This window comes from Galdieria sulphuraria (genome assembly GCF_000341285.1).
Source record: "Galdieria sulphuraria unplaced genomic scaffold scaf_15, whole genome shotgun sequence".
Taxonomy (NCBI): Eukaryota; Rhodophyta; class Bangiophyceae; order Galdieriales; family Galdieriaceae; genus Galdieria; species Galdieria sulphuraria.
Window position 1 is genome coordinate 147390 of NW_005178460.1, and position 17469 is coordinate 164858.

Here is a 17469-nt window from a genome sequence, read left to right on the forward strand (position 1 = left end):
CATGTTTCACTTCTTGTTTAGAAAGCTCTTCCAAACACTGGAGAGTCTCCTTCAGTTTACTTGACCATTGGACACTAGAAAGCTTCCTTCTCAGTAAATGTGAACAACTTGAATGGTTTCAGAATAGAACAAAAGTTTTTCTTACTTGAACATTCCATGTGCATTGAAATGGAAACAAATAGGTTCGCCTATCTTCGTATCTTGAATGAAAGAACAAGCTTCCCAGATACAAACTTAGAGATTCAATTCTCTGTGATTAAAAGGATAGATAGGTGCTAACTCGTACTAGAAATGGTTGATCCAAAGACCTCTAGACCACTACTAATTTACAATACTCAAGGCAACACAAAAGTTTGCATAGAGAGTTTAAGACCGTATTATTCAAGAAAAACTTCACTGACTGAATGACATCCTGCGTCTTATCTGTCAAAGTGTAGAATGATAAGATTGATATATTCAAGGACTTTTCTCGAGACATGAAAAAGTATAGTCCAAGTAGATAATCCATTTCAAAGAGTCCAAAGTGAAGTGGATTTTATTCCCGGCAACATTTTATCCATTACAGCTGTTTACAATGACTTGCGAAACAACTCGGATAATAAAAAAGCCAACTCTAAGGATTGAGAAGCGTTGAGTCTGGGATCACAAGGACTCTCGTAGCGTTGAGAAAGTTGGGATTCTTCCAATTCCATCATACCACCAATACACTCTAAGAAAGATTTTCATTTCCTTTGATACCCAAAAACTTGTCATTTCTTACTCACCTGTTACATTTTGTCCCGTCATTTCCAAATGGATTCCACCTGGATACGAATCCAACTGTCGGTGAATTTCATAAAACTCCTTAACCTATAATAGAAATAGTAAAGTTGGTCTAAAATTATTGTATACAAACAAAATGACATTATTTACTTCTGCTAATATGTTCTCGAACCTTCTTGTCTTATAACCAGACTTGGAAGTTTCCATGTTCCCATGCATGGGATCACAACTCCAAACAACTTGCCTCCCTTCCTTATGAACTGCTTCCACAAATCTCGGAAGGTGCTCCGCAACTCGACCAGCACCAACACGAACTATTAAAGTAATACGTCCAGGCTCATTTTCTGGATCTAAAATATCCAATAAACGAAGTAAATCGTCAGTTGCTAGAGATGGTCCACATTTGATGCCAATTGGATTGTCGATTCCTCTCAAAAATTCCACATGTCCACAATCGGGTTGCCGTGTACGATCACCCACCCACAGAAAATGACCTGAAGTTGCATAATATTTTCCTGTTTCTTCGTCTTCGGTTATCACATACAACTTATTTCATTTGTTCTTCAAAAGTCATCACCAAATCACATACCATATCTAGTCAGCGACTCTTCATAAGGTAACAATAATGCTTCATGAGAAACGCAAAATTCGGGTGTTCTTGTATTCGGACTATCTGCTTGAATACCACACGACTTCATAAATGCCAATGCATCGGATATACTATTTGCATATTCCAAGAAGCGTTTGCCTTGAGGAGTTTCATTTACAAACTTCGTGCGAATCACATTTCAAAAAATGGAGAACACTACTAGAAATCGAAACTTTGATTACCTGCAAGTTAATATCGTGAATGCGATTCAAATCTAAAAAGCCACCGCCAGCCAATGAACGTAACAAGTTGATGGTTGCAGTGCTCTGATGATAGGCTTGAACCATCCTATTCGGATCAGGAATTCGGGCTCTACAAATAGATAGTTATCATATCGTATGAATGATCGACTTCAAACAAAAGACTTACTCAGCATTAAATTCTGGCCCATTTATCATATCACCACGATAACTGGGTAGCTCTAATTCAGCATTTTTGGCTTTCTCATAAGGACTGCTTCTAGGCTTCGCAAACTGCCCTGCCATTCTGCCAATCTTTCCTACTTGTCCCACCAAACTTGATCCAAACCAAATGCAAACAACTAACCTTGACAACTGGTCTTCGTAGTCCATACATTAATACAATACTCATCTGTATGAGTAGCGTGAAAGTATCCTTGATATTATCCCCTCCATAACGTTCAAATTCCGAGAAACTTTCGGCACAATCTCCTCCATGCAGAACAAAAGCTTCTCCACGAGCAACCCTGGCAAGTTGCTCCTTCAATCTTCTGCATTCTCCCGAAAATACCAAAGGAAGAGCTTTTTTTAAACGGTTCTCTGTAGCTTCCAATTGATCCTTGTCTGGATACTCCGGTACCTATCCAGTTGTGTTTTTGTTTCCAGTGTTCTGATTGCAATATGAATTACCTGTTTGATTGGCATATTCCTCCAAGAATCAGGAGACCATATTTTAGAACCAGCAGTTCGAACTCCAGTTGCTTTCTTGTGAGGCGTAGCAACGCAAGTTATAAGGCTCCAAGCATTTTTACGAGTAGCTCTGGTTGAGTTGAATGAAGAGCAAAGGGCAGAATCCACAAAGGACGTCTTTCTTTCAACTAAATGGCTGCTTTCCACGATGGTTTTCTTTCCTTGGAGTTTCTTGGAAACGAGTGGGTTTGAACAGAACGAAAAGGCACACAATGGCATTGGTGTGCGAGATATCGAATGAAATTTGTCGATAATGTTGCCAACAACAATCGTTTTTATCTATTTCAACCCCCCCCCCCCCCAAAAAAAATGGCGCACAAACAACGGAAGAGTTGGTGCATTTTTCCACCTTAAGTCTTCCATTTCACATTGTCTCATAACAAATTGCTATATATATATAAGGTCATGTCGAACATAAAAACAAAAAGATAATAAACAACACATATTTTATTCCTATTTATTTATTTTCCATTAATCGTAAGACCATTTGGCTGGTCTCTTATCGATAAATGCTTTCATGCCTTCTTTTTGGTCATTCAAGTTAAAGGTTGAATGAAACAGTCTTCTTTCGTAAGCAAGACCTTGGTTTAATGGCACATTATCTGCAACATTGACACATTCTTTAGCCATTGCTACTACAGTATCCGAGTAACTTGCGATAGTTTTTGCTACTTCTATAGCTTCTTGCAACAATGTCTCTGTTGGTAACACACGAGCTACAAGTCCAGCTCTTTCTGCTTCTTCAGCTGACATCCTTCTTCCAGTTAGAATCATTTCCATTGCTTTGGCTTTTCCAACAGCACGAATAAGCCTCTGCGTACCACCCCAACCAGGTATAGTGCCAATCTGTACTTCTGGTTGACCGAAAAATGCACCTTGTCCTGCTAAAACAATATCACAGGCCATAGCCAACTCACAACCACCACCAAGAGCATATCCGTTAACTGCCGCAACGATAGGTTTCTTGATGGCATAAACTTTATCTATCCAACCTCCTTGTTCCACTTTTCTTGCTTGAACAAAGTTTCGATGGGCCATTTCTTCGATGTCTGCTCCTGCAGCAAATGCCCTATCACTTCCAGCCAATACAATAGCTCCTATCGAACGGTCACGATCAAACTCTTCCAAGGCTTGAATGACTTCTTGTTGAGTCTCTTCGTTGATGGCATTGAGTTGTTTCGGTCTATTTAAAGTAATAAGCCCCACTCGGTCACTACGAGCTTCCACTAGAATGTTATTAAAGCGGTTGGTACCAACAGTGGTTTCTGTGGAACTTGCAAAATTTCTCTTTCCTTGGAAACTCGAAACCAAGTTCGATATTACCTTTATTGGAAAGGAAGTATGGTTTGCGTATTTATGAGTGGAAGCAATGATACCAAACAAGGAACGCCTAGTTATCAAACCAGGTAGGGAAGCCATCATCATTCTTCCCACTGAGTGTGTTTGTCTATACACAAGTCAAAATGACAAGTGATGATTGACCTTTCTATGGAAAAGGGATTTATTGAGATTGACCAGAAACAACTTGTGTTCTCAACGAGAACAAGCATTGAAAAATGACCTTGGACGTCATACAACTTGAGTCAAATATCCATCATGATAGCTCTTCATTCGACAACAGAATAAGAAGTATCACGCGTTAAAAAAAAGAGAGAGAGACATGTTTGGTGAAATAACTTTCAGTTGTATGGACTCTGTCAACGTAAAAATCAACCAACTCTAGGGTCTTGTATTCGTTTCTCTGTATAATTCGTATCCCATTCTCCAGTATATTCTGTATCAGATGCACAAGTCAAAGAGAAACCACAATTTCGTTTCCCACAAGAAAGCCAGAAAAGCCCGGGCTCCAATTGCTTCAGGAAAAAATGCTAGGAAAGAGTGATGCCAAGAAAAAAAATTTAAATTTTTGTATTATTGGCGGCATATTTCTTCCGTTGTGTCCATTCATCATTGTAAGTCCACAAAACTTTACTAAAGCTTTCTTTCATAGGGATACATCATCCATCGAAAAACAAAGTTGTATTGAATCGACAAATATTGATGGCATTGACTGCATTTCATTAGGAAACAAGGATACACTGGATTTACAAATTAGTACAAATACTACAAAAATGAATGTACAAGATGACCATCAAGGCTTATCCTATCATGAAGAACAACAACCACAGTGCAAAGATAACTATGAGATCAACAAAGATAGGATACCGGAAAACATTTCTTGGCCATCCAATCTACCTTGTCCATTTTCAAAAGAAGACATCGATGTCCTACTTTCATTGCCTCCTCACATCAATAATGTAAGATTACAACTCCTACCTATTTTAGCATCCGATCCAGACTTGGCAAATGTTGCATATATCGATGCTGAATTCCTTCCACAGCAAGCAGTGACAATTGGACGAGGAACTTTTGAGTCCCTTTCTCATTCAACGCGTTTCGACTTGTCCTATATCAGTCGAAGACACGCGCGATTGGATTGCCAAGAACCCAATAAATTGTGAGTATGATATTTTGCATATACACAACTGCAGACTAGTGACAAAAGTGATCAGACTGCTGACTGACTTGAGTGCCAATGGTACTTTTGTGAATGGAGAACTTCTGGGACCCGATAATGTCTGTCAACTGTATGAAGGAGACGTCGTCTCATTTCTATTACTTTCTCCTGATTCTACGGAAAGTGCCTTGGGTTATGTAGTTTTGTTCAATCGAGTTGGAGAGGACCCTCAGATGTCCAGTGTTGCAGCTACCCAAGTTCTCTTTTTAAGAGAACAACAAAAACAAAGTGGAGATATTCTAAGCTTCAATAGTTCGGAGTCCAAAGTCCGTTCCTATGCACAACCCAGAAGAGAACGAGTCTCTGCAGCCAAGACCCATGAGCTAAATCATCCATCTTCAAATGTTTCTATATTTCATGAAACTGACAAACCATCAACTTCATCACAACGATCCATGAGTGCAGATTCTCCTTTGGGTTGGTTATGGGAACAACAACAAAATGCAATCGAACAATTTGGATTCTTACCCTTTTATTCATCACCATTTCATATGGAAGTCATTCATTCCAATCCCAACTCCTGGATTTATGCAGGTAAGCAATATTCTTTTGAATTCACATATGGGTTGAAGAATGATTAGTTCCATGTAGGAGTTCCTACCACATTTCCCCATTTTCATAGAAATGATGACCAGAGTTCAGAAAGCCATTCACATCATTCTAGTCTTTCCAAACCATCAAGACGAAGAGGACGTGGTTCTGGAGGCTCTATATTGGAAGAACATCGACGGCATGCATGTCCTTGGCCTGGTTGTGATAAGGTAAGAGCGACTCATATATCACTATGTATCTTTATATGATATGGATTGACGTAAATAAGCACTTTTCTCGGAGATTTACTGTAATGCAACATTATCGTACACATACAGGTGAAAAGCCTTACGTTTGTGACTTTCCTGGTTGTGATGCCCGATTTACTCAACTTTCCAATTTGCGACAACATGAACGTTATCATACAGGTGAACGACCATACCATTGTGATATTTGCGACTTGTCCTTTCAACAAATGGCCAATTTACAACAACATAAAAGACGACATTTTGAAAATCCTTCTCATTGGATATGTGCTTTGTGTGATGAAGGATTTCCAGCTAAGATGTTGTTGTTGCAACATGCCACGGTAAGTCATATGACGAGAGTATCACTTTGTTTTCTTATCTGTCGTAGCAAGTGCATCCCGGTGTCGATCCAAAAGAAATCATTCGACAACGAAGAAAAAACAAAATAGAAAAGGAAACTTTTCAACCATCACAACACGACTAGCTGTGTGTGTGTGTGTGTTATGTGTTTTGAAAATTTTATTATTCTTCACTCGGTTGCTCTATTGTGTTTCAAATGGCTTTCTTTTGAGAAAAACGAGAAATTTCTCTCCAAGAACCATCATGATTCCATAGACACAACACTGGTGACTAAAAATTATTACAAGGTCCAAATCCATAGTCAAAAGAAGATGATGATAAATTCTGATGGAAAGTTGTACGACCTTTGTCCATATCACAATCATGCTCCATCAAGGAAGTCATCGGTTCTCTTGCCAACCATTCTGTTGGCACAGAATAATACGGAGTTGTTCCTAAAGGTGGTAAATAAAGCGGTGAAACTCTATTCTGATGAATATTTTCTTCTTCAACTAGCTCGTTGCCTATGCCAGATGTAGAAGAATGATATGAACTCATGAAAACTTGTCTCTCGTCCAAATGACTAGTTTGATGTGGATCCATTTGGATATAAGATGGTTGAATAGGAAACTCTACGGATGGATTGAAACGAACGGAATCTTCCACTCCTCCTATAGCACCATTGTGATTATTATTATTATTATTATTATTATTGGCGGTAGTAACCATGCTATTATTATTGTTATTATGTTGTTTCTTATTTTTCTTCGATTTTTTGGTTTCCATACTAGTATCTTGAGGTTTCTTTTCTAATAGCGGCCCATTGATACTTGCTCTTAAATAAATATGTGGATTCAGTGGATGGTCGGTATCAACATAAAACAACTCCGAATGCTTCAACAGAAACCTTTTCAAACCACCAAATCGTTCCTTCAATATGTTGCTCCAATCCTGCTTCCCAAAAGTGCTTCTTAGATGCTGACCAATTTCGCCAATCAATAAACAACCATTTTCTGCCAAAATTTGGGTAAGAAATGCCAAAAGTCCTAATTCAGTCACCTATGACGATGAATGAGAATATATATCAATCTTGTAATGGTATATAATGTTGTCATTACCTCACTATTCACTATAAAACGGACATATTCCAAGTTGTTCCTCAAGGTTGTCATATCAACATAAAGTGGGTCTCTTTCTCTAAAGTAGTCCAAGAAACCTGCAGAAGAAATATAAACCAATGGACGAGTATCATCACCATGTTGACTGTATTTGCCAAATTTATGAGATGTGACTGGAGCAGATAAAGAACGATCTATCAACAGTGCCAACTGAGTATCGATCAACTTCCATCTATCGATATGACGCTTCCATGCAGAACCAGTCAAAGCTTGTAAATTAGCTGCTGTAGGTGCCGAACGAAAGAGCTCGGCATCACGAAGACCTTTGTTCACGGCTTTTTGAAATGCTACAATGTCCATTTCTGTAGAATCCACACAGATATTGCGATAATGTTTCCAACTCACGTGATCGAATATATTCAAGGCTTCCAAAGGTACAACTTCAAATTGTTCCTCTGTAACACATTGCGTTTCAGCTTCTGTTGTTGTCCGATGATAAAGCAATACTTCAGCATTGGGTGGAAATAAATAATTTTCACTAGATATAGGCTGCTTTCGTTGCCCTGTGGCTAAGTCTATTATGCCCTGAACGAACAAGATTCGTCAGTTAAACATTTAGCAATATATATATATATATATATATATATATATATAATATCAACACTTACCGTTTCACAAAGACCAAACTTTCGCCAATCAAAATGTACAAAATAAGTTAAGAAGCGATATAGTAAATCAAACGGAGTTTCTATGGAAGAATGAAAACAATTGGCAACTGAACAACACCATTTTAGTCCAACTACGGACACAATGCCATCGAGTTACTTACCAAAGACCACCAACACTTCCACAGCACGTGAAGGTAAAATATCTGTCAACTTGACTCCATAATCCACCCAAGTTCTAACCAACAAAAGACTTCTTTTAAACAAATGATTTCTTCCCATTGCATGATCAAACTCCTCCAAGACACAAGCGGTATGAATACCAGCTACATGATTCAACGTTACGCTTACTCGGACATTAGGTGCAATATCTCTTTCCGTTGAATTGGTATCCAAAGCCACTAGTCCACTTCTAGGGTCTTCAATAGGCCAATTGACTGTAAAAGTTACTGCAGGAGGTGGTTGACATCCACTTGGAGTTGGTTTGGGTCGAAAATAAGAAATATTACGTACGGGTAGTGGAACTGGATGCTTTTGCTGAATCAAGGAAAGATATGAAAATTCTAAACTACTTGAAGAATGGTCACTTGCTAGAGTAGCATCTTCGCAAAGTGCAGCCATAAGCTTTGCAGACCATTCAGCTGCCGTATCATTTTTTCCAACAAGAAAAGCGCCAATTTCTAAAATGGAGTCCGCGTGATATGTTTTTGTAGCAAAGCTTCCATAACAAAATGCTTGTGCGCCAATAGATCTTTTGATAATACTGGCAACTACTCTAAAAACAGCTTCTCTTCTCAACTCACTGAAACTTGTTGGAACACAAACATCCAGAAAACGATTGACTCGAACACAAATAGCATCTTCAGTACGTTCTGCTCTGGAACTTGAACTATATAAACCCAGTCGACTAAGATATTCTGAGCGTATATTATCCGAACCAATATGAAGACTTGGGACAATAGATTGATAAGATTTGCTTTTAGTTAAAGAAGAAGATTGTTGAGCTGAAAGAGGTTGCTGAAACTGGAAGGAGTTGTCTGGTGTGGATTGTATAGATGCACTTGAATTATAACATGAAGAGAAACCATCATCAGAAGCTATTTCACTTAGAGATTTGGTAGACGTACTTTGAAACCTAATGGTATCTCCATGTTGCCGATAAGAGTTTAAGGATGAATGGCTTTCTCTGAGTATGTTGTCAGTTGAAGGAAGACAGATATCTGGTTGAGGAACAGGTGCAAAACCAGCAGGTAATATCAACCAAGACTTTTTAGAGCTCTGATAGATCTTCCGTTCAAAACTCGAAACTATTTGACTCCATCCAAATAGTTCAATAAACGTTGCAAATAGAGAACCAATCTCAAAAGCCTTCAAATAAGGGTTCCAAGAATAACAATATTCATAGGACTTTTCACTACTTTCTGAAACTTGATGCAAGTCTATTTCAAAAGACTTTAAAGGATCCTGAAATATACAACCTCCATGGACACTATGCCATTTTCGTGATACTCTTAGAGTTGCATTGTTCTTGGAAGAATGACTAACAGATTGTTGTTGTTGACAAAGTTTCTTTCTATCCTCTTCTTTTTCTCTGCGAGTTTTCTGTTTTTCTTCACAAACTGCATAAGATGAAAATGGACGAAACAATGTACCACCATGAGTAGAAGTTGTTGGAGAACCGATATTGTCTTCTAAAAGAGCATCAATTCTTTGTTCCAAAAGTTTAGCATCGTGTTCATCTTCCCAATAGTCTCCATTTTGTACTTCCAAAGTCTCCATCGATGTTTTCTCATTCGACTGCAATTTCCTATTATCCTAATTTTCATCTTGTTACTTGAAGACAACAAAAATGTCCCATGTTACAAACCTCAAAGGCATTCGAAGCTATATTTACGGAATAATCACGTTGCACTTGGAATTTTGAACTCTTTGAAAGTTTCTTCCATAATTCCTGAATATACAAAGGCTCATAAAAGGTTCTATATACTTTATCAATATTAGAACCATCCATTTCCAGGCAATCTTCTATGAGACAACGAATATCATATACTCTCGGTAACAACAGTGATAGTTGAACAAGAAAAGAATCCAATCGTTTAGGTAAAGGTGCATGAAAAGCATGATAGAGTGCCATGAGGTCCACAAGTCCATCAAAAACTACCAAAGGTACTCGACTTTCTGCAATATATCTCAACAATAAAGAACCTTCTCCAAAGGCAACTGTGGGAGGAAGAATTTCACTCCAACCAGGACGAAACACAAAAGTACTTTTCCTACTACATAATATTCTCGTAAGAAACGATTATTACTTTCAATCCTTATGTATTCACTTACTGTGGGTCAAACCAATTCTTTCCTTTTAGACTATCTCCAGGAGTATGTACTTCTTCCGTACAATGAGGAACAGAATACTTGATTCCGAGTTGAAAATATTCCGAAAAGTCTCCACCCTTATTGCACAACTTGAAGAAATCAGTATATATATTCAACAAGTACTTGAGTCTTACCCCATCACTAAGGTCAGATGATATGGAGAAATTTCCATTCCTCAAGAACAGAAATCGAAACACTCGAACGCTGTATTGTGCGTCACGGTAAAGACTGAAAGGAAAACTTTGCGTATTCAAATTTTCAGAGTTTTTTGTCGATTCCGTCTCTCCTGAAATATACTCTTTAGGAGGCTTCCTTCGAAAACTCGAAATGAGAACCTCCAAAATACTTTCACTGGAAACAAGTTGTCTTAAACGTTTATATTCTTCCTTGCTCTTACTTTCTTCTGTTTCTGTGTCGAAGTTTAGTAGACTAGAGAAATCAGTACCATAAGACTGTTTCCATCCAGACTCCGTACTATTCACGGAGGTAACGGAAGAAGCTTCCAAATGAGACTCGAAATCCAAAGGAACTTCATTTTCTGTACTATTTGTTGAACGACTATCACAAGAATGAACAACTTTGACGGTGATAAAAGTGGAACGTTGTATACACGAAAGCAACTCGTCAAGGGACTCTGTAACGTTTTCTCTTGTCACCCTTTTTACATCTATTCCTTCAGGTAATGATGTACTACAAGTTTCTGTTTTCAGTCCATTGAGCTCCATGGAAGCACAATTCTTCTAATATGAGTGAACACACATATTGTTCCTTTTGCAAAAGGACTCAACGGAAATGCGAAGAAATTCTCTTTTTGGATGTTTATTAGGCATGACAGACAGACAAATATATTATATACAAGATGGAGACATGGTATTTTATATTATCTATCCATTGGTTGAGAGAATATAACTTTTTTTGGATACTCTTTATGGGTTTCTAAGAAATGAAAAGTATGCAATAGTTCTTTGTAAACCTTCTTCCATGGATACAATAGGCTTATATCCAAGTTCTCGTTTTGCCTAAATGGGATGATATGAAATGGTTCAAAATCTTATCCAACTAAGTACCTCATTTACCTTTTCACAACTCACTCTCCTATTCCGAACGGATAATAAGATTCGAAATGGAGTGAAATCGCTTTCCAATTGTATCCAAGGAGAAATAAGACGACTAAACCATAAGAATAACCACGAGAGAATATATATCAACCAGAAGGGCAATCTCCTCGTAGGTCTAGAATACCTACAAAGTTCTTGATATGATATGATCAGTTCATGAGAAGAATGACTGGCATACCCTAAGCCTTGTAAAATATCACCGAGGAATCCCCAAAAAGGACGAGCATCATCATTGGTAATGAAATACACTTGGCCGCCTATTCTTTGTGAACTTTGTTGAAGACCATCTTGAGAAACACAAAAACCATCAATGAGATGACTTTAGGAAATAACAGATATATAAACATACCTGCAGCTAACTCTAAAGCATAAGCGACGTTATCTACAAAAGTCCAATCCATGCGATTTGTACCATCACCAATATAATATTTCATTTTGCCTTTTCTAGCATTGCTTATCAAAGTTGGTACAAACAGAGGATCCCTTTCTCCAAATATTCCTGCACACATAATATAATAATATGACCACAACAAATCAATCAGCATATACCAACCACTTGGACGTAAACAACAAGTATGCAATTGGGATGAATTGGCATCCAACACTGCACGTTCTGCAATGGCCTATCAATATTATGTTGTTAGTTATTGTGTTTATTGTTATAAGATAATAATAACTGACTTTAGTCTCCGTGTAAAAATCCACGTGTCGTTTCGGTATTTGAATACTTTCATCTACTCCCTCCAGATCTTGTCCACGGAAAACAACACTAGCACTCGATACATATATAAGAGAACGAACGTGACAAATCTTGCAAGCTTCGATCACATTCCGAGTGCCTTCCACGTTCACAGTATACATAATTTCCTATCATACAAATTACAAAACTCTTTGGTTCCTTCAATAGCTTACCTTATTTTTTGCATTCTCAGCTGAAGGTGCAGCAGTGGCACAATGAAATACGACACTTGCATCTTTGAAAGCAGCTACGAGATCGTCTTGTCTCCGAATATCGCTACAACAAGTTGAGATACTCAGTCGACTGTAGATGATAAAGGACTACCCTTGTTGAAAGACTACGGCACCCGTACCTCGTGACTGAGTCACGTTCTTGATATCAAATACAACTATTCGTTCCCACTTGTTCTTATTGACAGCCAAACGTTGGACAAGTGCTTGCCCCAAAAAACCACTACCACCAACTACAACGCAACTGAACATTGTCAAATGTATGTGATGCAATACAGCTGACAAAATGAACGGTAAAGAGCAAAACGAAAGACAAGTAGAAAAAGACAACGACAATGCAAAAAAAATTTTTTTTAGAAAAAGAGAAACGTTTATTTAAAGGAGAACGTCTCTTTGGGAGACGACAAAAATTAGGTTAAAGAGCTGTACTATGCGACCTAAGCCTGGTCTCCTTTAGTAAAAAGCGAAAGGAGAGTACAAATTGACAGAGACCGCCAGCTCAAATATACAAAAAATTGCAAGAGGGCAGTGAAATGCATTTAAAGAACGACACAAAGAAAATTTGATGTTGGGATAAAATATGGAAGAGGAAAGAGCGATTCTCAACTAGAGAGAGTGATGGTTGGTTTGTATCATGAACAATGAATATGATGTTTTGAAAGGTTCGAGTGCAAGCCAAGGTGGTCTATATTTTCCAAAGAAAATACAAACCGAAAAAACAGAAATAACAGAGTCGAAAGGTGTTGAGCATTTACATACGGAAAAGAAGACTTTGTTACCTGAACAACTTGAAAACAAAGTTAGCCCTGCAGTTTCCCTGGTTTCTTATGGAGAAACTGTTGATAAAAACAGTCATTCGAGAGAAGATAGACACAGCCATTGGCCGAGACATGCACACAAAAGGAAACGTCTTGAGAGCACACCAAGTTTGTCGACAGAGTCGGTATTTCCCGGCGTTGGCAATAGACCACCTGCCATTTCTAAAAAGTATGTAACTTTTTATATCGAGAGAGAGAGAGAGAGAGAGAAAAAATAGAATTGAACGTTGCATTGCTTAGGAAACCCGATTTTCGTACCAAACCAAAGTTGCTGGCTACTTCCGATAATAGTTTATTGAGTCGCAAGTATGCCTCTATTTTTAGACCAATTCGAAATGAAACTTACTTTGTATTGTAGCAAGTCCGAAACGATTCGTACTCCAAGCAGGATTTCATGGGAAGGTTCAACCCCTAAGATATCCACTTGGGACACCGAAGATCCCAGCCAAGTCGGTAAGTACAAACTTGTTGAATGAGTCGAAGGATTGAAATAATCGATTGTGCAACAGACCTTCCCTATTTGTTGGATAGGAACACTCCAATGACTGGAAAGCTTCCCAGCTATGAAGATGACAATAGTAGAGCTTCGACTCCAGTTGATGATGCACTGTATAAGGAACAAGTATGTTATACACTTCCACTGAGTGACAACTTATATTTTCTATTTTATTCAAAGGAATTTCTATTGGAGCGTGAATGGTATTTAAAGGATGAAGAGGGCTCTGTCATGGATGATAGCAGTGGTTCCTATTTATTAAATAACAATACTTCCCATGTACAAGAACGTCGTGCTAAGAAAGTATCGGCAAGAACAGCTGCCTTGAATGAAGATTCAAACAGATGGGAAAACCTGCAGATGCGTCTTGGAGGAGGCGATAGATCTCAACAAAAGGTAAAGTAAACAATATTTTAGTTTCACTCCATTTTCATCCCTTTTTTTGTAGTTTGATATAGAAGTAGATGATGAAGAAACAGTTCGCGTGAGTCTTTTAGTGAAAGATACTACTCCACCATTTTTAGAAGGACAAACGAATTGGAAAGGTTCATTAGATACAGTATTACCTGTGAAAGACTCTACTAGTGATCTTGCAAAGATTGCAAGAAAAGGAAGCCGTGTTGTTCAAGAGGCAAGGTAATTAGAGAAAGAGTCGAATCCACAATTTTCTTCATTGAAACGATATAATTAGAGAACAAAGAGAAAGAGGTCAAGCAAGAGTCAAATATTGGGAACTTGGAACGGCAGCAGGAGCAAAAGAGAAGGAAGCAGAAGAAGCTCAAAGAGAAAGACAAGAAACGGAAGCTTCATTGAGAAAGATACAAAGTGTAAGATTTTTTCTTATTGTTGTTTCAGATAGAGAATAATTGGTTTTCTAGTCCAACGATGTTGATGATTATAAAAGCAGCATGAGATATGGAAATGTGTTGACTGGAAAAGCATCTGAACGTGAAGAACGCCAACATTCCATTGCACAACAGAGAAAAACACTCCCTATTTATGGAATGAAGAATGACATATTGAGAGTTGTTCGTGAAAATCAGGTTTGTAGTTTTCGTATATTGTTGAGCAATTTTGTTGATATTTATTTCTCTTCAATTAGATTGTAGTTATTGTTGGTGAAACGGGAAGTGGAAAGACCACTCAGTTGACACAATATCTTCATGAAGAAGGCTATTCCAAGAGAGGAATTATTGGATGCACTCAACCAAGAAGAGTTGCTGCTGTAAGTGTTGCCAATCGAGTTGCAGAAGAAATGCAAGTGGTTAGTATATGTGTGAAGTTTAGACTCATCCTTTGGACTCATTATGGACGTTTCTATTCAGGAACTTGGAAAGGAAGTTGGTTATGCCATTCGGTTTGAAGACTTTACTTGTGAGAAAACGGTAATAAAATATATGACGGATGGTATCTTATTACGAGAGAGTCTTAGTGATCCAGACTTGGAAAAATATTCATGTGTTATTATGGATGAAGCTCATGAACGTAGTTTGAATACGGATGTATTATTTGGAATTTTGAAACAGGTGAGCCAAATTCTCTCGAAAAGTATGAAACAAAAGTGAATGAAAAAATAGTTGGCTTCGAGAAGATCCGATTTGAAGATCATCGTTACTTCGGCTACTTTAGAATCTGAAAAGTTTGCAGAATTCTTTGGAAGAGTACCAGTATTTCGTATCCCTGGTCGTACATATCCAGTGGATATATTTCATTCTAAATCAGTTGTAGAAGACTATGTTGAAGGTGCTGTTCGACAAGTATTACAGATTCATCTTCAGGCAACGGTTCCAGGAGATATTTTGGTATTCATGACTGGCCAGGAAGATATCGAAGTTACTTGCGAAACGATTGCAACTCGTTTAGAAAAGTTAGAAGGTGCAAAACCATTACTTATCTTGCCTATTTATTCGCAGTTGGCTTCAGATCTTCAAGCAAAGATATTTGAACCTGCTCCAGAAGGAACTCGGAAAGTTGTCGTGGCCACCAATATTGCTGAAACTTCTTTAACTGTAGACGGAGTGAAATATGTGGTTGATACTGGATTTTGTAAGTTGAAAACTTATAATCCAAGAATCGGAATGGATGCTTTGTTACTATGTCCTGTATCGCAGGCTTCAGCGTCTCAGGTAAGGAGGGATTACGGTTGTCCGTTGTTAGTGATTAGATTGCTTATTAAATAATGAATTAGAGAGCTGGTCGTGCAGGTAGAACTGGACCAGGTCGTTGTTATCGTTTGTATACGGAATACGCTTTTTCTCATGAAATGTTACCAGCAAATGTCCCTGAAATACAAAGAACCAATCTTGGCCATGTTGTTTTGCTTCTTAAATCTCTCGGAGTATCCGATTTACTTCATTTTCCCTTTATGGACCCTCCTCCACCAGAGAATATTGTCAAGTCGATGTTGGGTAAGTATGAAAGGATTTGTATATGTGTGAGAGAATATTTGATACGATAATGATAGGTCTTTGGTTTCTGGGTGCATTGGATGGAGGTGGAAGACTGACAGATTTGGGAAAGCGAATGTCATCTTTTCCTCTGGATCCTCCACTTTCTGCCATGATTCTGGCAGGCGAACGTTTTGGATGTAGTGATGAAGTAGTGACTATTGTATCTATGCTTTCCGTGCCTTCCATATTTATACGTCCACCAGGAAGAGAAGAAGAAGCAGATGCAGTTCGTGAAAAGGTATGTGAGATGATTAGCAAAGATAGCTGGAAGATTCTTATGTTGGGTGTCGTTGTGTAGTTTTTGGTTCCTGAAAGTGATCATCTTACGCTGCTTCATATATTTCAACGTTATCGAAGCAATGGTTGTCGAGCGGAATGGTGCAACAAACACTTTTTAAATAGCAAAGGAATGCGAAAAGCTGCTGAAGTCCGTTCACAACTTGTCGATTTGATGAAAGAACAAGGGATGGAGGTAAGCTATTTGATATTTTTTCCTGGAATTTTTGCCAATTCTCTTTGTATGTATGACAGCTAGCCAGTTGTGGGTTGAAATGGGATATTATTCGAAAGGCTATATGTGCAGCATACTTTCATCAAGCGGCACGAATGAAGGTGGGTCAAGGGAAGAGACTTGGGCAACAATATTTGTCTTATCTTCATTTTTTGGACTTAGGGTATTGGTGACTATGTCAACTTGCGTACTTCAGTACAATGTTATTTGCATCCTAGCAGTGCACTTGCAGGTTTAGGATACAACCCAGAATATGTAGTTTATCACGAACTTGTGTATACGGGAACAAAAGAGTATATGCATTGTGTTACTGCAGTGGAACCTCAATGGTTGGCAGAGCTGGGTCCTATGTTCTTTACTCTCAAGGTACATATTATCATATTATTTTATCCATCTTTTCAAACTGAAAAGGTTGCATTTGAATAGGAAGGAAACACGAGTCGTTTAGAAAAACAACGCCAAGAACAACAAGACCGTTTGTTGATGGAGCAGCAACATGAAGAAGCAAAACGTGAAAAGGAAAGAGAACAAGCCATGGCATCCAAACTCAAAAGTCGAAATCGAATTGCAACGCCTGGCGCCACTCCACGATTCCGGCCTTGGTTTTTCTAATGAGCATTTTTTCTTCCAAAATGGCGCTCAACTGTCTCTCTATTGTAATTGAGACTCGTCCTACTTGTATATTTGGTTTTCATTTGAATTATATTTATCTATATGATGTGGAATAGCACTGCTTGCTTTGATGTGTGTATTTCATACCCTGCAAGTACCGTTATTCTTCACATGTGTGCTCGAAATAAATATTTTGGATTTTTTTTTGCATTTTGTTCCACTTTTTGGGTATTGGTGGGCATTGTCATTTTCATCACACTTACATAACACACACACACACACTACATATATATATAGAGAGAGAGAGATATTTGTGTACAACAT

The 17469-nt window shown here is 38.2% G+C and overlaps 6 protein-coding genes across 6 annotated transcripts; 2 read left to right on the forward strand and 4 right to left on the reverse strand.

Annotated features, from left to right (window-relative positions):
• Positions 1 to 436: 436 nt before the first annotated feature.
• Positions 437 to 2621, reverse strand: Gasu_22040 (3-deoxy-7-phosphoheptulonate synthase). The gene is made up of 8 exons (XM_005706995.1): positions 2281 to 2621; positions 1958 to 2230; positions 1781 to 1905; positions 1594 to 1723; positions 1352 to 1532; positions 913 to 1289; positions 765 to 849; positions 437 to 709 (listed from the first exon to the last, which is right to left on the reverse strand). Exons 1-8 carry the CDS (start codon positions 2557 to 2559, stop codon positions 570 to 572), a joined length of 1590 nt encoding a protein of 529 aa, XP_005707052.1. The 5' UTR covers positions 2560 to 2621; the 3' UTR covers positions 437 to 569.
• A 135-nt stretch (positions 2622 to 2756) lies between these two features.
• Gasu_22050 (enoyl-CoA hydratase) lies at positions 2757 to 4341 on the reverse strand. Its single transcript, XM_005706996.1, has one exon. The coding sequence runs from the start codon at positions 3763 to 3765 to the stop codon at positions 2812 to 2814; it is 954 nt and encodes a 317-aa protein (XP_005707053.1). The 5' UTR covers positions 3766 to 4341; the 3' UTR covers positions 2757 to 2811.
• A 20-nt stretch (positions 4342 to 4361) lies between these two features.
• Gasu_22060 (zinc finger protein ZIC 1/3) lies at positions 4362 to 6182 on the forward strand. The gene is made up of 5 exons (XM_005706997.1): positions 4362 to 4837; positions 4893 to 5431; positions 5489 to 5658; positions 5718 to 6017; positions 6065 to 6182. The coding sequence occupies exons 1-5, from the start codon at positions 4452 to 4454 to the stop codon at positions 6158 to 6160; spliced, it is 1491 nt and encodes a 496-aa protein (XP_005707054.1). The 5' UTR covers positions 4362 to 4451; the 3' UTR covers positions 6161 to 6182.
• A 4-nt stretch (positions 6183 to 6186) lies between these two features.
• Gasu_22070 (nucleotidyltransferase) lies at positions 6187 to 10911 on the reverse strand. Its single transcript, XM_005706998.1, has 7 exons — positions 10306 to 10911; positions 10133 to 10260; positions 9666 to 10074; positions 7963 to 9613; positions 7802 to 7908; positions 7134 to 7718; positions 6187 to 7074 (listed from the first exon to the last, which is right to left on the reverse strand). Exons 1-7 carry the CDS (start codon positions 10894 to 10896, stop codon positions 6307 to 6309), a joined length of 4239 nt encoding a protein of 1412 aa, XP_005707055.1. The 5' UTR covers positions 10897 to 10911; the 3' UTR covers positions 6187 to 6306.
• A 35-nt stretch (positions 10912 to 10946) lies between these two features.
• On the reverse strand, positions 10947 to 12771 carry Gasu_22080 (sterol-4alpha-carboxylate 3-dehydrogenase (decarboxylating)). Its single transcript, XM_005706999.1, has 7 exons — positions 12353 to 12771; positions 12202 to 12304; positions 11971 to 12156; positions 11843 to 11912; positions 11639 to 11788; positions 11248 to 11576; positions 10947 to 11190 (listed from the first exon to the last, which is right to left on the reverse strand). The coding sequence occupies exons 1-7, from the start codon at positions 12508 to 12510 to the stop codon at positions 11098 to 11100; spliced, it is 1089 nt and encodes a 362-aa protein (XP_005707056.1). The 5' UTR covers positions 12511 to 12771; the 3' UTR covers positions 10947 to 11097.
• Positions 12772 to 12861: 90 nt separating this feature from the next.
• Gasu_22090 (pre-mRNA-splicing factor ATP-dependent RNA helicase) lies at positions 12862 to 17462 on the forward strand. Its single transcript, XM_005707000.1, has 17 exons — positions 12862 to 13245; positions 13317 to 13382; positions 13435 to 13529; positions 13586 to 13698; positions 13753 to 13968; positions 14021 to 14208; positions 14264 to 14399; positions 14451 to 14615; positions 14675 to 14836; positions 14898 to 15098; positions 15150 to 15698; positions 15761 to 15980; positions 16037 to 16260; positions 16321 to 16494; positions 16554 to 16634; positions 16696 to 16899; positions 16960 to 17462. Exons 1-17 carry the CDS (start codon positions 12893 to 12895, stop codon positions 17143 to 17145), a joined length of 3333 nt encoding a protein of 1110 aa, XP_005707057.1. The 5' UTR covers positions 12862 to 12892; the 3' UTR covers positions 17146 to 17462.
• Positions 17463 to 17469: the final 7 nt, after the last annotated feature.

Coding starts and splice junctions, on each gene's coding strand:
- Gasu_22040 (XM_005706995.1), bottom strand. CDS start 2,559: ATGCCATTGTGTGCCTTTTCGTTCTGTTCAAACCCACTCGTTTCCAAG. Junction 1,290..1,351: donor AGAGTCGCTGACTAGATATG/GTATGTGATTTG, acceptor TGATAACCGAAG/ACGAAGAAACAGGAAAATAT. Junction 850..912: donor TCGAGAACATATTAGCAGAA/GTAAATAATGTC, acceptor TTTCTATTATAG/GTTAAGGAGTTTTATGAAAT.
- Gasu_22050 (XM_005706996.1), bottom strand. CDS start 3,765: ATGATGATGGCTTCCCTACCTGGTTTGATAACTAGGCGTTCCTTGTTT.
- Gasu_22060 (XM_005706997.1), top strand. CDS start 4,452: ATGAATGTACAAGATGACCATCAAGGCTTATCCTATCATGAAGAACAA. Junction 5,432..5,488: donor CAACTCCTGGATTTATGCAG/GTAAGCAATATT, acceptor AGTTCCATGTAG/GAGTTCCTACCACATTTCCC. Junction 5,659..5,717: donor CTTGGCCTGGTTGTGATAAG/GTAAGAGCGACT, acceptor GACGTAAATAAG/CACTTTTCTCGGAGATTTAC.
- Gasu_22070 (XM_005706998.1), bottom strand. CDS start 10,896: ATGGAGCTCAATGGACTGAAAACAGAAACTTGTAGTACATCATTACCT. Junction 10,261..10,305: donor CATCTGACCTTAGTGATGGG/GTAAGACTCAAG, acceptor GATTTCTTCAAG/TTGTGCAATAAGGGTGGAGA. Junction 9,614..9,665: donor TAGCTTCGAATGCCTTTGAG/GTTTGTAACATG, acceptor GATGAAAATTAG/GATAATAGGAAATTGCAGTC.
- Gasu_22080 (XM_005706999.1), bottom strand. CDS start 12,510: ATGTTCAGTTGCGTTGTAGTTGGTGGTAGTGGTTTTTTGGGGCAAGCA. Junction 11,789..11,842: donor TTGTTGTTTACGTCCAAGTG/GTTGGTATATGC, acceptor TTATGTGTGCAG/GAATATTTGGAGAAAGGGAT. Junction 11,191..11,247: donor GGAGAGTGAGTTGTGAAAAG/GTAAATGAGGTA, acceptor CATCCCATTTAG/GCAAAACGAGAACTTGGATA.
- Gasu_22090 (XM_005707000.1), top strand. CDS start 12,893: ATGAACAATGAATATGATGTTTTGAAAGGTTCGAGTGCAAGCCAAGGT. Junction 16,261..16,320: donor CAGATGCAGTTCGTGAAAAG/GTATGTGAGATG, acceptor GTCGTTGTGTAG/TTTTTGGTTCCTGAAAGTGA. Junction 16,900..16,959: donor CTATGTTCTTTACTCTCAAG/GTACATATTATC, acceptor GCATTTGAATAG/GAAGGAAACACGAGTCGTTT.